Source organism: Cynocephalus volans, chromosome 13 (assembly GCF_027409185.1).
Source record: "Cynocephalus volans isolate mCynVol1 chromosome 13, mCynVol1.pri, whole genome shotgun sequence".
Taxonomy (NCBI): Eukaryota; Metazoa; Chordata; class Mammalia; order Dermoptera; family Cynocephalidae; genus Cynocephalus; species Cynocephalus volans.
Window position 1 is genome coordinate 48,489,083 of NC_084472.1, and position 21,936 is coordinate 48,511,018.

The 21,936-nt window shown below is 34.5% G+C and overlaps 1 protein-coding gene across 1 annotated transcript in view; it reads left to right on the top strand.

Moving 5' to 3' along the window:
• Nucleotides 1-21,936, top strand: part of DCC (DCC netrin 1 receptor) — a 770,973-nt gene that overhangs the window by 454,150 nt on the left and 294,887 nt on the right. The window contains exons 11-13 of the mRNA XM_063076686.1: nucleotides 13,281-13,429; nucleotides 15,083-15,221; nucleotides 20,839-20,888. Of these exons, the coding sequence (XP_062932756.1) occupies nucleotides 13,281-13,429; nucleotides 15,083-15,221; nucleotides 20,839-20,888 (338 nt within the window). The remainder of the gene's footprint in view (nucleotides 1-13,280; nucleotides 13,430-15,082; nucleotides 15,222-20,838; nucleotides 20,889-21,936) is intronic.

Consider the following 21,936-nt stretch of genomic DNA (forward strand, 5'->3'; position numbering starts at 1 on the left):
AGGAGGATTCATGTCTCATTATATTTATAGTGGGCAGTGATGGCTTTTATGGGGGTACTTCAAAAAGTTCACGAAAAAAATGGATTAAAATATAATATGAATCCTTCAATTAATTTTTTGAAGACTCCTCATATGTATATCCTTGTGTCTTATGTCCAGCTAAGAGAGAGTCAAGAAGGTTGTCAATCTGATGTTAAATTGAGTCTCAGAGTTATTGAGGAAAAGTGGTTAAATTTAACCCTTTTCAAAAAAACTGTTTCTAAAGATTTTTCTAAATAACATTCATATTTAACCATTTTTCTTATTTTATTCTATAGTTACTGAACATTAATAGCCTTTGAACACAAGTCAAAGTCATTTCTTTCCTATTAGTCAGGAACTTTAGGTCACAAATTAAAGCAAAGAAGGTACGATTGAGGAAAGAAAAGGGATCTTTTCATCCACAGCAGCACACGAAGGTTTCTGTGTTCAATTTTACTTAAGTCATTCTCCAACTTCTGCAATATGATTTACTACTGAAATCTATTTGTCTTCCTGTTGGTATCTCTGAACAAGCCTAAATCTTCCATGTGGTTAATAAACTTCTTATCTTTTGAATACTGAAAATAAAGTAATCTTGATCCTCAGGGTGGTTCAGTCAGCAGACCTGGAGCCTTTTAGATGCTTCTTAGAGATATAGGACAGCTAGGTTTTCTGCCCTGTGTGATTATCAATCTTCCCTCGCATGCATGTATGTGTAAGGGCATTAAAGGTGCTTCTCAGTGATAAATGTCAGTGGAGTGGCAAAGTGAATATTAATTTCAGCATTGTCAAGGTCAGATGTGTACCCACGTTCATTGTTATTGGAATTTTTATTGTTGCTGCTGTTAGGAAAGATATTTTATCTTGGGATCTTTCTTCAGGTATCAAGACAGAAAGCGAGTGAAATTCCCTGGCATGCATATACATTGCTCATAAAAAAAGTGCTTTAGCGTAGTCTGATCTGTTAATTAGAGTACTTATTTTTAGTGCCTTTAAAAAGATCAAGGTGTGGGTTTAGAGGAATTAAGTTAGGTAGAAATAGAACAAACAGATGATCACAAAACCTGGAGACTAGTTGATGTTCCTGAAAAGCAGCTGGCTATGTATGGAAAAAGAAAGAAGAAAATTGCAGAGAAAATAAATAAAGAAGAAAAACATCTGTGATGAGGCCATTCATAGGAGTATCGTGTGAAATTATCTAGCTGGGGGCTTAAGAAATTAAAAGAGAAGGAAAGGTAGAGAAAATATTAGGTTATTACTGTTCATCTGGGGATAAACAACCAGCTGGACATCTCTGTATATAGTGAGGTACCTCAAACCCAATGTGGTGCACAAATTCTGGTATTCTACCCCCCAACACACAGCTACACCCACACTCTTGCCCAGTTTAGTCTACTCCAGTGTTTCCTTTCTCAGTTACAATGCCAGAATCACCTAGCTATGCAGGTCAGTATTGCAGGAGTCATTCCAGATGCTTCCATCATCTTTACTCCCTTATCACCAGTCCGAGTCCTGCTGATTTTATCTTCCATATAGGTCTTAAATTTCTCTCCTTCTCTTCATCTCCATGGCCATCATTCTAATTCAAGCTGTTAACATCTCTCTTTGGAACTATGGAATATTTTACCAGCTAGTCTTCCAACTCTCACATTTGCCCATTCAATTCACTCATCATGTGGAAGGCAGAGAGTAAAATGCTTACAAGTCCTTTCTGATTTGTAGAATAAAACATCAAAACCCTCCTAAGGCCATTATGATCCAGTATGGTCTGGCCCCGGTAATCTCTCCCACCTCTTTTGGTTTCCTCCTGGCTCCTTGTGATCCTGCCACCTTACACTGTAAGTTCTATGGAACTTTTCAGTTTCCCCTTCAATTCTCACAGTGTCCAATGCACTGTAAAATTAGTTATTATTTATTGAGTAATTTCTTTGTGCCAAACACCATTCATAAGTTATTTATTATTAATCTTCACAAAAACCCCTAAGCTCAAAGGCATTAAGTAGCTTGACCCTGGCCACGTAGTCTGTGTGAGAACTATGGATTTAGACCCAGGTTCAATGACTCTGGAGGCTATACATACCCTTTACTGCTGGTCTGTGTTATCAGAGATTTATTAAATGGGATCTGCTGGCATCTCCTGCATCTGAGTGTCCCAGATCTCTCACTTCTGTGAAACCTATGTGTTGGGAAAATAGAGTTCTAAATTTCTTCCTTAATTTATAGTCCCTCCCCTACGAGCCAGCTTGCCTAAGGCAGTTCCTTATCTTTTAAAGCCTAGAAATAGATAAACAATAAATTTCTTCCCCAAAGAAATGGTTTCTTTTAAGGTAGGATCTTTTTGTTGTTATGTAGAAAAAATCTGCTCACTTGACTGCCTGAAAAAGATTGCTGTTTCCTTCTCTTCTAATAAATGGCAGCAGGGCTCTTTTATAAAAGCAATCTATACATGTCATTTATTGCTCTATTAAAACTACAAACATCAGATATTGATTCTTCCCATACTGCCGTTAATACAAGCCAACTTTGAGAAAGGTTGCTGGGATTTAGTTACATTATCACCATGGGAAACACCCTGGGTTGCACATAAGCTGAAGACACCTGCTTCTCTGATGCATATCTATTTATAGAGAACCAAGATTTTCATGTGCAGAAATACAATCTTGAAATACATACAAGTCTCAAATCAATGTGAAGCAAGCAAGAGGCCAGCAAATGTCCTTCCTGGGGCCTCTGCTTATGACTTTTTTGTAAGAATTAAACATCAGTTTATGGTCTGCACATTATGGAAATGTAACAACAAAAGTAACTCTGTGTGGATTATTTATGAGGAGGTTGAAAGGCTCAACTTATATTTGAGATAACACATGAGGCAAATCTCAGTTCTTTTATTAGGCTCTCTCTTGGCCAAGTTTGGATTGTAAATGTAACCCAGGTCAGGATTCATGCTACACCCTTTTAGGCATCTGTGGAATGCTGTTCCCTTCACATGCATCATCTCATGGTCTTCTAACAATCCTGAGAGTTAAGGAGAGCAAATACTCCTTCCTACAATCATCTGATAAAGGAAGCAAAATTTGGAAAAGTTATTCTGTAGCACTTTCTACACCCAAGTGCCTAAAAAAATTCATTTTAAATGGGTATTGTTATCATAAATCAATATTTAAGCTAACACAAGGGGGGAGATGCGGTGTATATTTTCCAGCAATCAAATATTAATATTTATGCTTTGGCGTCTGAAAATTTAAACATTTATTATAAATTAAAAAAAAAACCCATTTTGGAAAAGTTTAAAAGACTTAATTTCAATTAACAACAATATTAACTGCCGTATCATTTTAAACACTTGCTTTTCTAAATAATCTCATGTAATCCTCATAATACCTCTGTGATATAGAAATTATGAACCTGAGAAAATAATACTCAGAGTATTGAAGTAAGTCAACCCAAGGATATGGTATTATTTAATAGGTGAAGCAGTTTTTTGATCCAGGAATCAAAACTAAGATGTTTCTGTACCACTTGAGGCATCTTTTTTTTAACCACCAGTTATTTTAGAGATATTTTCTACCTTTTCACTATTTCTTTTAATTTTCTCAAAAGTTCTTGAAAATTTCTTGGAAAATTTATTTGCAAATTAGAATTTTCTTTTGCAAACACTTGTTCCCAAACTGAATTTTGAGAGAGAAGCATCTTGAGAAAAACGGATAAGTTTTAAAATTTGCATTGAGTATCATGAGAGACACCACATTTTCCAAAGATCGGTAGAACATTATTTGATTTGTTGATGACGCTTAACAAAATAGAAAGGCAATGTGATGCTAAAGCTTTGCTTGGGGGAAAAAAGTGTTTTGCTGTATGTTTCTTTAGTATGAGATGAACTGTGCTGTCATCAATTTAGGACACCTCGGAATTATTCTCATTGTTTTTTAGTGATGACCTCATCATCTGAAGCCTTCCCCAAACCATATAGTAGTTTCTCTTTCCATTTACCAACTTGTAAGTTTTATTCTGGAAAGGCTAAAGGGGTTAAAGCCGTTACCCGTAAAACTGATTCACACTGATGTATCCTGACTCACCAGATTTGTCCTGTATGCCTGAACTCCCCTCTCCTTCTTTATTCCTTCAATGCAATCCTTAATTATTCTTCAAGAAATATTCTTGACCAAACTCCCCATAACCATTCCTCATTACTGTAGTCTACATCCATAGATTTATTTCTGGAATACTTAGACATTTTAGCCTTGACTATATATTGTGTATTGTTCATCTTTTGGTGTTTCGTGCATATTTTCTATGTCCCAATGAGTTCCTTGAATATTTCTACAATAATAAAATATTTCACAGTGCTGGAGAAAGCACTGTATGCTAAACACCTACAAAGTACGATTAGACTTTAAAATTAGCTGATACTTTTATCTGAAATTTTCAATCACAATGGACAATAACCAGATCCAAGCTATTCTGAGAACGAAAAAAATTTTAAGTCAGTATAATTAGGTTTATATGACATCACGTCTTTAGTAATATATAAATGTAGTATGTCAACTTAAGCACCTTTGGCTGAAATTTTAAATTTGTACGTTCAATGTTTGATATCTTTAGGTAATTTTTCTAGATCATAAAAACAGAGCAGCTGCCTTTGACATTTCTTAGAAATATCCAATTTAAACGGTTTAAGACCTCAATATGCAGTCAGGAATCTACATTCTTCACTACATTTTGCATTTCTAGGTATTGCTTATGTTTTCCACAATGATATTCAAAATACTCTATATCCTTCAACAAGGTTATTCCTACTTGGTTGTGTTAGTGAAAAATCTGAGCTACTTTCCTGAAAAGAACTTATCTTGAGGTCAATTCCTGTAATCACTTTTATTATTAAATTGCTTTGCGTTCTAGGTTGAATCACAAAAAGTCTACTTCCAAGACTATTGTTTTCAGAGAGAATCATTAAAGTTTTTTTCTATTAAGCTGTCAAAAATATCCATCATTTAATATATTACATGTGTGTATATAAATAATAAATAAATCATATTCATATATATCACACACACTGTATATAAGTGTTTGCTTATATCTATTTCTATATGTATTTATACACACATACACAATCATAATGGCACAGTTGAGTACATTGTGACTTAGTAGATAGCATATTAAAACCAAAAATAAAATGAACAGGTAATAACTGCTTTCTCCAACCAAATCTTGTCAGACTCCTGTGGTTTCATAAGAGAAACCTATCCCATGGTTTGTGCTTCTTCCTTGCCAAATTACTGTCATATCTCCTAACTACGTATAGTTCAATCAAAAGGGGTTTCATTATGTTAATAATTACATTGCCTGCAGGCTTTTCGATGCTGTATTCCCTATACAGAATAGGAACAGATTTCATAGAAATATCATTAAAGCTGTTAACTACAGGAGAAAAAAAATCAAAGAGGCAACCAAACCATACACTTTACTATCAATAAATACAAGTAGTTTCAGAAATGGCTTGCATTTGAAACACCTTCACTGAGCTCATCAGCAATAGAATCTGCTGCTTAAAGGAAGAGACCTTTGTGGTCTAAATCTATTTGGATCACTATAGATAATTACTTAGTAAGATCCCTTGCTATCCATTTTGTAAAATAAGCTCACGAATCATTTTTAAATTAGCAAACTAATAAAGAGGTAAAATTATCTTCGGAAGTCTGGACTGAATTGAGAGCATGTAAATTAGAGGTCACTATTTGAATGACAATGCATGTGATGGATTTTTCAAATCCACTGTTACATTGGTCTTAAAAAAAAGTGGAAAGGAAAGAAAATAAACTGTTGGCTGTTAAATTGGTGATTTAGAAACAGTAAAACTCATTGTACTACACAGTCATATTAAAAAGACCTTAAATATTCAAATGTTAAACTACATATTCTCTGACGCTAACATTTGTCTTCATTTTGGACTTCCAGCTGAGAAACATCAGTGTAGTGGCTAACAGACATCAGCCTCACTCAGTATTATGAAGACAGTGGCACAGCTTGATCCCTCTAAAGCTTTTATTATCATCATTATTATTATTCACATTCTTATTTGGAAGGGATTATTTAAACTCCCAATATTTTTATAAACATATTTGACAAATCATAATTTAGATTTTAGTATGATTTATATAAATATCAAATTAATTACACTACAGAGGTGAGAAAGGCAAATGGGTAGTTATTTGAATAGAAACAGAGCAAAAGAAAGAAAAAAAAAAGCAGTATTAATTCATATATGCTATGTGACTTCTTTATCACCAGAAGACTTAACATCTTATATAACCTGAAATACTTTGTGAATTAAACCAGATGAATTGAAATGCCTTTGCAATGCCCATGATTTGAAAAATAACATAGAAATGTTCTGTCACAAATATGTTTTGGCTTCTTAAAGACTAGCTAGCACTTGATTTAAAAAATGAAGTTATATTTTAAAGTAAAATTGTCATATTTTCCATCCTGAAATAATTAACAATCACTACAAATAATTGTATAATAAAGAATCACTGATTTTCAGAACCAAAAGAAACCAGAGATATCTAATTCATTGGGAGCTATACCACTTATGAGATCGAACACACCAATAAAAGAAGCTATGGACCCTACACTCAAAAAATGTACATATTAGATTCTTAAAATGTGCATACAATTTCAGGATGTCCATAGACACCTTGATGGCAATCACAGGTCTTTATTATGGGTAGAGTAACAAGAAACCATATCTCCTGAGTGTCATCTATAATTAATCAATTGTAGCTCATTAAATTGTGGTGGTATATTCTCTCTCATCGCTCTGTCTTTCAAACATGCACACACCCTGTCTTCAATATGATTATATGTGATAAATCATGCTTTATTAAAGATTTGGCTATCTTATGCCATTATTTTTGGTTAATATGCAATAAGATCTCATTATAAAGTACTCTGTTATACTATATATAGAGAGAGTCACAAATTATTGTCCCCAGTGCAAATAGTGACATGTAATACGTCTCATTTACTCCAACATAAGTATTTAATTTGTTCTTAGATACAGGTGTTATTATGAATTTCTACTCGAACGCAGTATTGAAATTTAAAAAGGTAGTTGGTTAGCCTGACATTGATTGATGAGTTACTTACATATATTATGCATCTATTCTGAAATCTTTCCATTCTTTTAAGAAATAGGTAACTTGAATGGAGATAGAAAGAAATGAGATGCAGTTTGCCACAAAAGTATTGTCCAACTGAGGGGATTAGTGGGGACTATTAAAGACATCTTGGAAATGATAAGCAGTTAAGCCCATTAAGTTTCTTGACTGACATACTAAAGCATAATGAAATGAAAGGCTGAAGCTGTTAACTGTATTGATTTCACACCTAATTCCCATTGTTGAACATTCTTGAGTTTCCCTTTTTCTTTTCTCTCTTGCAGCTCATAAGCACATAATGTATCGCATATGTAAAAGTATATAAATTATACTTAAATATCTTTATTGATATGGACCTGAATAAATGTGCAAGTATATACATATATATACATTCAAGTATATATCTCTATAAGTAACATGAAACAATATATCATCCAGAGATATGTGTTAGAGCTATAATTCAAAGGGAAAACGTTAGGGAATTCATGAATTTCAATTTACAGTTCTGTTATGAGGATGAGTAAGCATTTAATAGCTTAAGTAAAACACAGCGTCTACACTAACCAGGAATGTTTCAAAGAATATATCACGTGCAGGTAGTACTTTGGTCTAAACGAGAGGGTTAGTATTTTATGAATGAAATATATATACATATATATATATAATTTGATGGTAATCCTTTGATGTTTTGATATTTATATTTATTCATATCAACATAAGATTATGGTATTCTTATTTTAATATATGAGTATTAAATAAATTCTACCAATACAATCAGATCATAAAATATATTTTAAGACAAAATAGATAAAGTAGGAAATAATTTAATATTGAAGGATAATCCTTTCTCAGGAAAAGAAGCAATTGGAAATTTTATACCAACGAACAGAATATTCTCATTTGCTTGGCAACTGGTAAAAACATGTGTCTACTGTTGTTTGTGAATACTTGAACTAAATGCTCTGAATGCTGCTTTCCATTTCTGGTATCCATTATCTCTGCTAAAATTCTTCTGTAAACCCAAGAACATGCTTCTCCCTAATAGCATCCGATGACCATGAGGAAGGGAGAAGAATGCAGCTGGTAAACAGTTGATCAGGGGTGGCCCCACCAGTATAAACTGAGTCCAGATTAAGGTACCTACTATCTGATGTTCTCCTATCAGTAACAACTAAGCTACATACATGAGGGGTCTTCAAAAAGTTCATGGAAGGAGCTGTATTATCTTTGAATTCTGTTTTTCCACAAACTTTATGATGTACCCTCATATATGAAGAAATCACAAGACAGGCGAAATGCACACAGGCTCGCACACACGATACACACAGCCACGTTAGTTCTCATCAGGTATGTTAGGAAAATACTTTTTCTGATCACTTGTAGTAACAATGCTGAATCAACAAAATCAAATGGTTTAGACCACATAGGACATTTTAGGCTTGTGATTTATGGTAGCATTTGGTAATCATATATAAAGTCATTCATGTGATGCATATCTGTTGAATACTTTTTATGTAGCAAGCATTGTGCATATCACCATGGAGAAGACAATTGCTCCTACTGTTTGCAGAACTAAATGGTGTGTTCTGACCATTCTCCCTGAACTAAGAGCCAGAACACTAACCAGCTGTGGCTGAGGAGCTTAGCGGGGATGGCATGTGGCCTAATGTTTGCTCTTCCGAGAGTGTTGTCTCGAGCTGCAGACATCCCATTAGTCTGTTTCCCCACAATGCCTGATTGGAATGGCTGTGTATCTGATTCCCACAAGTTTCCAAGCCTCAGTGATTCTCAAAGAGCCATACATAGTCAGGTGGGCTGTGCACACCTTAATTCTCCTGACTATGTGTAGCCCCTGCCTTGGTAGGCGGCTCTCTTAGTTTGCTCTTGCAGATTATCATGTGTTTCACTCTCGGGGAACAGGTCATTTATGGCTTCTCTTCCGTGACACACTTGGAACCTCAAGAAAGTCTCAGAGTGTCCTGTACATTCCTCACACTCTTTTCCCTTCTGCGAAGTTACCATCTACGGTGCATGTGATGGGTCAGGTGAGGTGCAAGTTCATTTTCTTCTCTTTTGCCCCTCGAAACTTGGAGTCTATTTGAATCATATCCCACCACCCCATTGTGCTCTAGTGGGACAGATGAGCAGAAACTTCGCAAGCACTGCCTCTCTTCCCCTTCTCCCATACACCCACTAATCTCCCAGTCCTGGAGTCCTTCTGCTTTGCGAACCCAGGTCTTGGCTCATTTACTTTCCTTGAATGTATTACATCTCATAGCAGGAATGACACCCTTGAAATATGGTCATTTTTAAATCTGAATCTTTGCTCCCAAATTTAGCCATGTTTACAGCAAAAAAAATATATATATATATATTGTTTTAGTTTAGCCATGGGAGAGCAAGAAGAAACACATTCAGTCAATCCTATAATACTAAACACATCACCAGGACACACGTGTATGCCCTGTGTGAACCACGTCAAAATCCTGCATACCTCACATTCAGCATGTATCTTTAGCAGGTCACTCAGTCTCAATGATCTCACTCCTTTCTCTGTCTTCCTCTGTAGAGGAATAATAATAGACTATGTAGTATCTATCTATCTATATATGAGATATAAAAATAGATTCTAAATCAAAAGTACCCCCTCTCAAAATATTTACATTATCTTTGTGATTATATCAGTAGTCCTGGAAGCATACAAAGTATTTATGTTTTCATTACTGTTTTTTACAACATTATACTGTGATCTGTGACAATCCAGTTGAACAATATCAATGGACAAGTATTTATTTTTATTTTTCCCCATGAAGCCAATTCCTAAAGTATCACAATAAACCGTGACACAAAGACTCGCCATTGTTCAACATTGTCTTCTAAAGTTTCTTTTGTGGAACAGGGGACTTTTTCATGGAAAAATGATCTCTTTCTGGAAGAGTACTGAGGTGAGGACACTTTCATTAAGTGTCTGTAAAATACAGCTCTTCGGGAGCAAGAGTTCTCCCTTTGGAAGAAAGGACATCTCAAAGAGGAATGGTCAAGGCAAGACCAAATCCAGTAGTGTGGATTAGAATGTGGGCATCACTGCGGAGTCATGAAAAATATGTATATGTATCTGCATATTCAAGTATATGCATATATGTAAACATAAATGTATGTTTATACATACATACATGTATATGCTTCTTAGCTCTGTTCTCTTAAAGGACCTAGAAGCAAAGACACCCAAGGAGCATGTAACACACCTAATATCTGTATCTTTGTCTTTGATACCATTCACCACTAAGAAGAACTAGAGCACCTTGAAGAAATGCCTCATTCCAGAGCTGAGGCAAGATCAAGATGAGCCTGGAACATATTACACCCGAAAGACATGAGAAGTGCACTGATAAATAATGGAGTATGTCACAAGGACAGAGAAACCAGCTTAAGAAGTACCCCCCACCCCCTGCCAAATCTGGGACAAGTTGAACACCAAAATAATTAAAGACAATAATGAATTATAGACCATAAAAAAGTAGGAATCCATGTACTCTTCGAGATAATAGAACCATAAATACAAATAAAGGCTCTTGCTTACGAAAAAATGCTGAGTGCCTACTAATAAATGTGGAGAAAGCTCTGGAATAGTTAAAAAAAAAAAAAAGAAATCATCATTTTGTAACCACTATGCCAAAAACCAATCCCATCAAGAACCATTAATAGATGCTAAATCAATGGGAAAGTTTGATGAGGAGCATATTTTCATGGGTCTAATGTTTTTCCCCACAGATTGCTTATCAGTTGCAAGAGGTGAAGCTGAGGGCAGGCTGGGGTGGGGACCAGCAAACTCTTTAATGGAAAAACCTGCCATCACCATGGCCAGGTACTCAACTCTTATCAGAGAGGAGGGCCGGAGAGAGAGCCTGTGCTTCTAGGGGTGACGCCCTGAGAACAGACGGCGTTTATGTTTTATTTCGGTCTGGTATGCATAGCCTAAATCTAACACGAGGAAATTAAGACATGCCCCAAGTGAGGAACATTTATTAATAAAAAGAAGGACTAGATTCTTCAGAGATACCAGTGACCTAAAAGACAAAGAACGACTTTAGAACATTTCCAGTTCACAGCAGCCTAAAGAGACATGGCAATGAGACCTGACCCTAGCCTGGATCCTGAATTGGCAGGAAAAATGCTACATAAACAATATTATTGGTCAGTTGAGACAGTTGGAATGCAGATGAAGATTAGATAAAAGTATTGTATTAGTATTAAATTCACTGCAGTTGATAACTGTACTATTTCTTAGGAAATATGCACTATAATATTTAAAGGTAAAGAGCCGTGATATGTGAAGATTAATATGCATTCTCTCAGTTTCTCTGTCTCTGTCTGTCTCTCTCTGAGAGAGTGTATATGTATACAGAGAAAGAGAGAGATTAAGATATACGAGGGTACTTTAAAAAGTTCATGGTATCTTTTGGTTCTATTTTCCTGCAAACTTTTTGAAGTACCTTCCTATATATGATTTTATATGTGTGTGTGTGTGTGTGTGTGTGTGTGTTGACAATGGATAAAGCTGGATAAAAAATTCTCATTCTTATAACTTTCAAATAAGTTTTTTTATACAAACATTAAAAAGGAAAAAAAAAGATCAGTTGTTAAGGCCAAAAGAACACAATTGTCAAGAACAGGGATTCTCAAGATTTTGTGACTGGTGGGAAATATGTAAAGGTGGCCCAAAATATATGGTTCTGACATAAATATGTATATTTTTTCCAAATGAATATGTGAGCAGCAATGGCTTAAGGAGGCTGGAGTCCATGGACAAATTCTAAAAAATAATACAGAGATGTGCTACTAGGTTCCATACTGATCTAAGAAGTGTGCCCTCAGCTGTCTTGCCAGCCATTTTTTCCCAATGACATTTTTGCTATTGAATTGTTTTCTGTATTTGCACAGAATTGTATATGAGACATACAATATTTATCTTTCGAAAGCTAGGTGGTATCCAAAGCTGAGAAAAATATGTAGACAGCAGTTTTAAGTAAAATTATAATTATACTTGTAATGGTAAGACAATTTATTTATTTTAAGTAATAATAACATAGCTATTGCATTTGCCGTTTACAAACCATGTATTTATATTCAGGTACATATGCAGAAATACACAATTATGGACAAATTCAAAATTTACAAAGAGTAAAACTAAAGATTTTTCTTAACTCACTTTACATGCAAACCTGATCTGATCTTATGCTAGGCTATTCTTAGTTTTTAATAGTCTTATGAAGTGTGGATATCATGTTTTGTTGCAAATATATGATTGCATTTGATAACAGGGTGCTACCACAAACCCTGCTAGGAGTGTTACATGAAACACTGCATATGCACTATGTTCCTTTTGTAAAATATGAATATTTCTGTCTCGAAATACACCAGGACACAAGTGTTTTGGTAAAGCTTTTGTGGACCTGTCCTCTCTAGAATGTTATGAATAAGCAAGTTACTTATCCTTGATTAAGTAAAGTAATAGTAATGAGAGAAAATGGAATATTAGAAAGTTAAAGGGAAAATGAAATTCTAAAATGTATTTAAAGGACCCAGAAACAGGCAAGATTCTGAAATGCTGACTTAAATAAAGACAATGTGGTAAACGATCCATAGCACTGCTGCCCATTTGTATTATAATTAGAACCATAATGTAATATAGAAATAATGTTCTCTAATATAGTTTCTGTTTTCCTTCTGCAGTTATTAGCAATACACAGGCGAAGGAATACTGGCATTGTGGAAAATATTCTAGACTAAGAATGTAGATTCAGAATCCCACACTTATTCTGCCATTATCCTAGTCACTTATACTTTTGACCAGTTTCCTCAATGGTAAAATGCGATAAATAATTTTGATTAATATAAACTTTTTTCTGAATTTTAAAATTAAGGGATTCTAAAGTTTCATTATTTTGCATTTATATTTTATGTTTCTGTATTGTTATTTCATATGGTTGTAAAAAATACTACATGCTTCTCTAATTTCCTTGAACCGTAAAAGATGTAATTTTGTTTGTTTTGAGAAAGGAAACTTTTTTAATTCTAACCAATTTCTTTTGTATGCAGTGCAAGTTCCAGGGCCAGTAGAAAACCTGCAAGCTGTATCTACCTCACCTACCTCAATTCTTATTACCTGGGAACCTCCTGCCTATGCAAATGGTCCAGTCCAAGGTTACAGATTGTTCTGCACTGAGGTGTCCACAGGAAAAGAACAGGTAGGTAAGGAAATGGGCCACACTGCTTCCATCTACTGGATGCCTCCAGGGCTAGAGAAATAGGAGGAGATCTGCAAGCTCCTACTGCAGTTCAGTGTTTACACATTCGTTGGATAGTTGATTAGTTTTAAAGCCCTTGTTACTGAAAACGTTAAACAATTTAATTGAATTCTGGTAGTGAAAGAAGCAAGTGGGCAATGAGGTGAAGTCAACAATTAGTGACCTGGACCAGTGTGGGTGACCACAGTTGTATTAACCCTCCTAGTCCTGGAAGCTATTTGCATTTTCACTCCTTATCCAAAGGGGTAATTGTTCACATATTCAGTGGCCTTGGCCAAACTGCCCTTTTCATTCTCATATATTTGATATTATTTCTGTCCTCTCCCCACCATCAGGCTGTGTTTTATTATTTTTCATTGTTTTTAGTAGAACTTACTTTTAGAACCCTACCCTCCTTCTTACATTTTGCTTCCTATCTGTGATTAGCACAGACACCTAAAAAGAAGCAAGTTAGTTGTTCAGGTTAAGAGAGAGAGAATACGTTGTCAGGGAGACACATGAAGCTCAGCAGTTCTGTTTTGTGACATATACATATGACTATTGAGATGTTTACTTCCGGATTCTCAACTTCATGGGAGAAAAGCTGTATAGACAAGTGTACAGTTAAATAGGAATGTGGCCTCAGGATATGGGAGTTCTTACTATGTGTTGTGAAGGTTTCCAAGCATAGAATGGTCTTCATGCTTTCATATAAACTGCATGGTCAGGGATTTTATTTTAAAATAATTTTGCCACAGTCCTATTGGGAAAAAAGTTCATATCCAGATCCAAGTCATAAGTTAAGCATTACAAGAGCTCCCCCTGTGTAATCTATGTAATCATTCTTTTTAATGTATGTTTTTTTACACTAGCTTTCCCCATGCTATTTTTAGCTCTTATTTTTCAACTTTCTATTCTTCCCACTTTATGTATTTTAGCCCTTCAATAATGCATTTCACCAACCCACTTAAATAAATTTAAAAACAGTATCAGCCAAGATAGATGTGAGTGTGGGGATCATTTTGCAGAGCTAAATGATGGGTCTTCTAGAGGAAACTGGCTCTGATTTTCTCAATGACCTTCACCTTCAGTACCTCATTTACTGCAGTTGTGAAGTGCCAAAAATAGTTTCCATCTTCCTCACAGCATTTTGGAAGACAAAAATGTATCTGACAGTTTCAAGATATGTGGGTATATTTCAGCAAGTGAAGGACAAAATCTGTTGTTTCTTGGTGAATTATTCTATTTGGGATGAAGGAGCAAGTCTCTGTTCCCATGCACTCACTACCTCCCTTCAGCTTGCCAGGATTTTGGAGTGGGTGGAATAACCCAGACGGTTCAATATATTGGGTGGTGTTAAACAAATTGGAACTTAATGACTGCAGAAATAGCTTGGTGCTGTCTTAACAAGGAGTCTGCAGGGTAGTTTGGACATTAGTGGGGGAGTCTGTGTCATAAGTGAGGTTTTACAACAACTCATTATAAGTCTAGAGAGCAGTAGAGTGTGGTTTAGTGAGTAAGAGTGTAATATCCATTCACCAATTGAACAGAATGGCTGCCATTTCTGCTTTAATGTGCGTCCGTAATAACAGTTGTGGTGTTTTATATCTCCAGAATATAGAGCTTGATGGACTATCTTATAAACTGGAAGGCCTGAAAAAATTCACGGAGTATACTCTTCGATTCTTAGCTTATAATCGCTATGGGCCAGGAGTATCTACTGATGATATAACAGTGGTTACACTTTCTGATGGTAAGTTCTAGACAATAAATCTTCATTCACATATTTGTTATATAGTGATGAAATACTATTGTGTGCATGTCATGGATTTCATTTTCAAGGCTCCCCAACTAAAATTTTATGTAATATATTAGCATAAATTAGAAATTTGGCTAATTTACACACACTACCTATTATAGTCAAATTTAAACTTTCTATCAAGGTACTCATATACGAGCATACTCTGAGTCAGTATGCATTATTTTTCTGTGAATGTTTCTTTATTTCTATAAATACTATAACACAAACACATTTTTTCATGTGTGTGGAATAATTTAGACTGACATCTTTCTTCTATTTTTCATCCTAAAAGGGCACAGATGATTAAAAGCATAGGTGATATACAATCCACCCTATATATGCCTCTTAACTTGAAAATATATCATAAGGACTTGGGGCAAATAATCTAGCATTGAAAATATTAAAACTGAACACAAAAATGTATACTTTTTGTTGTACTTCGCCTATTTTCCTAAAATGCCATAAAATAGAGAAAGAACTATTAATGAAGATAATTAATTTAACAATTCAGAGGCAAGGGAAACTAGAGATCTATGGAATAGTTGATAATCAAAAGTTGGAAAATTTAATATAAAGTGAAAATAAAGTAGAGCAGTGTATATTAGGTGGGACCAGTGAAAACGCAGGAGGGGCAGAAATGCAGAGATAACCCCCATGAATATTGAAAAGGCAATGAGCGAGGTCCTTTTAGCAATGGTTTTCATGTTGGTGTGTTTAATGCTATAAATTATTGATCTTTTGAATTAAAAAATGACTTTAGTTTGTGATTTTGTGACCCATCTATCATTCCTCAATCTGGGAAGCTATCTTTGTGGATATTTCCAACAATGTCAGTGGAATGAGGAAGGACATGCATATTATGAAAGACACTGCAAAGAGGACACAGGAGTGATGCTCATTTGCAATTTTGACTTAAAAAATGTATTTTATATGTAACACCACTTCAGTATTATTTTTACTGTTAATCTTACATTCATCCATCCAATTCTGTCATTGAAGACAGAACAGAATATTTACTGGCAGAATAAATTACTTCACAACTTATAATTATAAAAATAAAAGAAAAACAAATGAAAATGAATATTTTACATAATTTATGTAGATTTCATTCATGCTCTGGACTGTAATACTGTGGCCTTATTCTTCACTTTGCTTTTAAATGTCATAAGTGAGAAAGATAGATTATTGCTCATTAGCCCAAGAATTACCTTTTGAAAGTGTTGCAGTGTTTAGGACTTAGAAAATGTCTGTCATGAGAAAAAAGGATTTTGTGACCCTACCAATAAACACTGTGCAAAGGACAGCAATTCCCTCTATCAGATGCATTTGATCAGAGAAAGCAGGGACTTCATGGTGCCCTTAGAGTGGGCAGCCTGACCTCATCTGCATTTGTCTTTACAATCAACTCATCTCTTTTACTTTCCAACAAAAACTCTGCACTCTTGTCTTTCATCTCCTTATTACCCAGCCCCTTTCTGTCTACTTCAACCTGATATCTTCTCCTCCCTACTGAAGCTGTTCATGCTGAGGTCACACATCACATTTAGATGCTTTTAATCACATTTAATAGTCACCTACTTCCCAGTCCTCAGTCACAGAGTACTCTTCTCCGTTGACTTTTTGGATGTTGTTAAAGGTGGTTGTTGTGAAAATGAAATGAGCTATTTCATGTAAACACCTAAAACAGCATATGACATACATCTATGTGTTTAATAAATGTTATCTCTGCCAATATATTTTTCTCATTATATTACATGATCTTAAATATGAGGGATGATGTTATACTCATCTCTGTATCCCTAAAACCCAGTAAATATTTATTGAATTAATCAGACAGTTCAGCTAAAACTCTACAAGTGTTTGTAAAGACTTATTTTTAGAATTTCCCATTTGTAAGTCTCATTTAATATATGACTGTTTCTAAATGCATCTGTGTTGTAGAGAACATGATATTTCTCATCATGTTAGAGGAATTTTTATCATAAAAATTTATATTGGGGCAGAGAAAAATAGAAAAAATTAAATGTACATAATTTTTCTGAATTATCCCAATGGTTTTCCTGTTCTGCTAAGATGCTTATAAAGATTTTTATCGAGATAAGCTGTCATTTCTAATTTACTTCTGCTTTAGTTGTTTTTCTGGTTAGAAACATAATTTCTTATTCAAATTCCTTCACTCAGTGAACCATTTGTTTACAATGACCTACTTCTTCAAATCGTTGAGACCGTGGAACATAAGGTCATACAACTAGTTTTCTCAGTTTGTTCCAAAACAGTATCTTGAACTAGTTGACATGCAGAGGTCATAAACAGCTTTTATGATTGAATTTAAAATTATGAGTGTCTGTGCCAGCTTGCTGTGTCCAGAAGCAAAAGGACCCAATTATATAGGTAACATAACTATAAGAATGTGCTATAATAATACTGTTAACACTGTTATCACTAATATTTAGTGAGTACTTAAAAGTACAAGGCTCTGATCTAAGTACTTTGCATTAATCTTTTGTCCTCACAATACTGTAATTTTCCCTACTTTACAGACGACAAATCTAAGTTAGAAAGAGGTCACAAAAACTAGTAAGCCGCAGAGCTAGGCCACATAAGCTATTGAGTAAAGAGGCAGGATTCAATGTGGAAACATGTTTCTCTTAGTCTATGATAAATTTCCCATATAAGTTCCTTAAAGAATAAAAGCTCATAATTAAATTTGAATTATTTTGATCCATAAATTGTGTGTACATGACAGCACGTGTTTGCTAAGGGGAGGAATTCAAGGGTTTGCACTTACGGTGATTCATTTACAATGTGGGAACCTGGTCTGCCCTTCAGAATGCCCCATCACCGTGTGTTTCTAACCAGCTTGCTCTACCGTATTGAAGGCAATTTTCAGACCCACCTCTGATTGACTTTAATAGACCTATTGTAAATGACAAATTACTTGACATTTTGAAGAGCAAACTGTCCTTCCCCCTCTGCCGCATAAGACAATGAGACATCTTGGAAAGAAAGAAAAGCCCAGGTAAATGTGGATTCCCCTCAGTCCCACTACGCATCTAATCCTATCCATTGTATCTATTTATCTCTAAATATTATGGAAATGGTTAGCGAGAAGGAGGGCAGAGAGATTGATAACTAAAAATGCTATACTCTGCTTTCCTTTCTAACATGGCAAGAATAGCCAGTATGCTATTAATGGAAAATAATAGAAATTTATATTGAAAAAAAAAAAAAAAGACAAAGTACAGCAATGTCATTGTTATAAGGACCTTTAAAATCTTATTAAATTGGCTTTCAATTCCTAATACAGAACATAATCCAGATGCTTCTAAAATGGTGGTAGTTACAGAAAGAAGAACAAACATATATCCTTTCTCTTAGTGTATTTTTTACTTTCTGGAAATGAGGAGTTAAATACCATTTATAAACTTAAATTAAAATGACATTTGAAAGTTACATATCAGCTAGCACAGTACCCAGAACAAAACACGTGAAAATCTAGCTTACTGTCTCCTTCCTCCAAAATTCAGTCTCTTATCATAAGTTTAGTAGTGTTACTGAAATTATGTTTTAATATTACTTAATTGCTTAAAAAATGAGTGTAATATTACTAACAACACATAACATGACAAATAAATGTTACATCATCATGTTAAATATAAACTAAAATATTTTTCCATGTTTAAGAGCAATTTATCATTACTTAAGATATCATTTCCAAACTTGCTTTTAAAAGATAACATTTTTCAAAACTCTGTGATATGGTATGATGTAGAGCATTTTATGCCTCAACTTAAAAAATAAAATTCTAATTTATACCTTAATAATTACGTTTATAATTGAAGAAATTAAATAAAAATAAATAAATAGTAAATTCAATTTATACTTCAATTTAAAAAATAAAATTGCAAAACAAAACAAAACTTGTGACCAAAACCCTCAACATGAAAGCATTTTTATTATACCTTATAAGCTTTCTATTAATTAATTCATTCATTCAACAACTATTTTTTGAGTGTGCACCATGCGCCTGATTCTCTTCTCAATGCTGGAGATTCAACATCAAAACAGACAAAAATTTTTCTCCCTATGGGTGTTTCAATCTGTATTTAATTTAAAAACCATAGTATGAACTTTAAAAATTTAAATACTGAAATATTTCTTAAATTATGAGATATTTTTGAAAAATACATGTTTACTTAATTTATGACCAACAAGCCTCAGGTGAGCATTTTATCACACGCTACATTGGCTACAATCGTTATCAAGCACTAAGACAAGAAGTTCAAAATCAAAACATAAGAAGTGATTGCAATTGCCATCATGTCCAAGAAAGGTCCAGGACGTGATATTTAAGTAAATATCCATTTGTCCATACAATCGTTGATTCAGTAAGTATTATTTGATTGTAAGTTTTGAGGATATAAAAATTAATCAGATATATCATGTCTTCCTGATGATGATTATTCAGAAGGTAAAAGCAGAGTAGGGCATAAATAAATTCTAGAAAACATATAAGGATCCTGCAGAAAAATATAGATATTTTTCAAGTTCAGGTAAAAAAAATGGAAACATGACAAAAAATGGCTCTTAGAATTTTGAAAATGCCTGAGAACATTTCTTCTCTATTAAATTCATTTATTTGTCACAAACAAGGATAAGAACTACTCATATTAGAATTTAAGATGTGTTAAAAATTTACCGAATGCTCCTTCTATTCCTATTGTGAAGCAGGAGGTTTTATTTTATTCTTGATTCATCCCAGACACCTAGAATAGTTCCTGACACATAACAGCCATTCAATGAATTACTTTGAATTACTCACATGATAGAATATTCACTTTTTTGATATAGTAAATATTCATTACAACTGTTAAAAAGAGAGCTATATATGTTCTTCATCCTTCCATAAAGAAGTGGGAAAATGAAAAATCATGAAAGAGAAACAAAATTCCTAGAAAATCTACAAAGAAAAACAAACTGCTCCTTTGTTAATAAAATTGACTTGCTAAATGCTATTTGGTAACCTGCTTGCATCTATGACACACAGGTTTAATTATACGCAGCTAAAAAAAATGGAAAATATTTCTTCTTTTCACCTCTTAGGAGATAATAAAGATTTCATTAAAGAGATTAAGCAACCTGCATGACCATTAGAATGACATATTTCATCATAAAACCATGCAGTTCCTGAAATGCACAATAACTTAAGCCTTTAAAACCACTTGAGGAAATCTCATGTGTGTTTTTATTGGTTTCTCTGGGAAGATTTTCACAAGAAAGCTGTAATTAAATGGCAGTATTTGGTGTCACGGCAGGTCTTCTGTTGCCTGAGAGTTTGGGGGACTCCCTGGATGGAAAACTAACTGGCCCACCAAGTGAGAAAAAATAAACAGATGCAGTTATTTTTCATCTCTCTAGAAAAGTTTGAAGTGACACCTGGGTTAGCCTACCTAATCATCATTATGAACTGTGAAAAAGACACACTTTCTCTTTTTAAGAGTGTTGGGAGTTTCCCTTTCAAGACATTGGCAGTAATTATAACACCTCATTCAATTATTTTTTTTTTTAGTGCCAAGTGCCCCGCCTCAGAATGTCTCCCTGGAAGTGGTTAATTCACGGGTAAGCCAGACAAATCTTCACTACTTCATTTACTATTATTCATATGTAACTTCTGCTCTTCCAGCCACCAACTATAGTACAGACTGGTATCTTCCATGTGAAGAAATGTTCTGGAACAGCACAGTGAGTGGCATTGATCCCACATCCTCTCCCACCAGACTTGAATAAATTAAATAAAGGGTTGTTTACTTCCAGTACACTTGATTTTATAAATGTTGTGATGGTTGAAGGCTATTCCATCAGGAAACAGTGATGTCTCTTTTACCCATATTCACCAGTATAGGACATAACTCTAGTACTGTGCTGGACAGGACTATGGAAAGAGATGGAATAAAGAAAGACTCTGTTTCCTGACATATTTGTTAGAACAGAATATTTCATTATTATCCCTTCCTTTATAAAAACAGCCATTGAAAGCCATTCTTGAAGTCAATAAGGTTATATTTATGAAGCAATGTTACTTAGTGATTAATGTTTTCCTGGCCTGGGAAGTTTCTATGACTTAGAGCTTATATTAGGCAGAGTATAGCTGAGAATATGTACGCTAATCCCTAAAATCAGTTTTCTAGAAATGCTTCATTATTGCAAATGTGTCTCAGGGTTTAAAATGAGCCAAAGCCACCAAGGAGGGTTGGTCTGGCCTGAATCTGTCCTAACCTGGTTCTGTGCACTCTGGGAAAGCATTTTCCTATCCCTGGGCCCTAGTTTACTTACTTCTCAAGTGAGGAGATTGGCCTACAAGGTTTGTAAACTCTGGGAGACAGCAGAGAAATTACATGAGTCTCAGAGACAGTCATACTCTGGGTTTTAATCCTAGCTTTCCCTTTGAATAACTGCATTTGGTCTTAGTGAAGTTTGCAGCCTCAGCAAACCTGTTTCTACATGTAAGTATTGAGAGTGTTAATGTCTTCATTACTGGTTCATGATAGAAAGTAGTAATACAGCATATGCAGTGGATCAAACTTAGTACCAGTGGTGATTGCTTCATTCAATGTATAATTCCTGGTCATATTTTGCAGAAATCTATGGTAAAGTCATATTTTGTGAC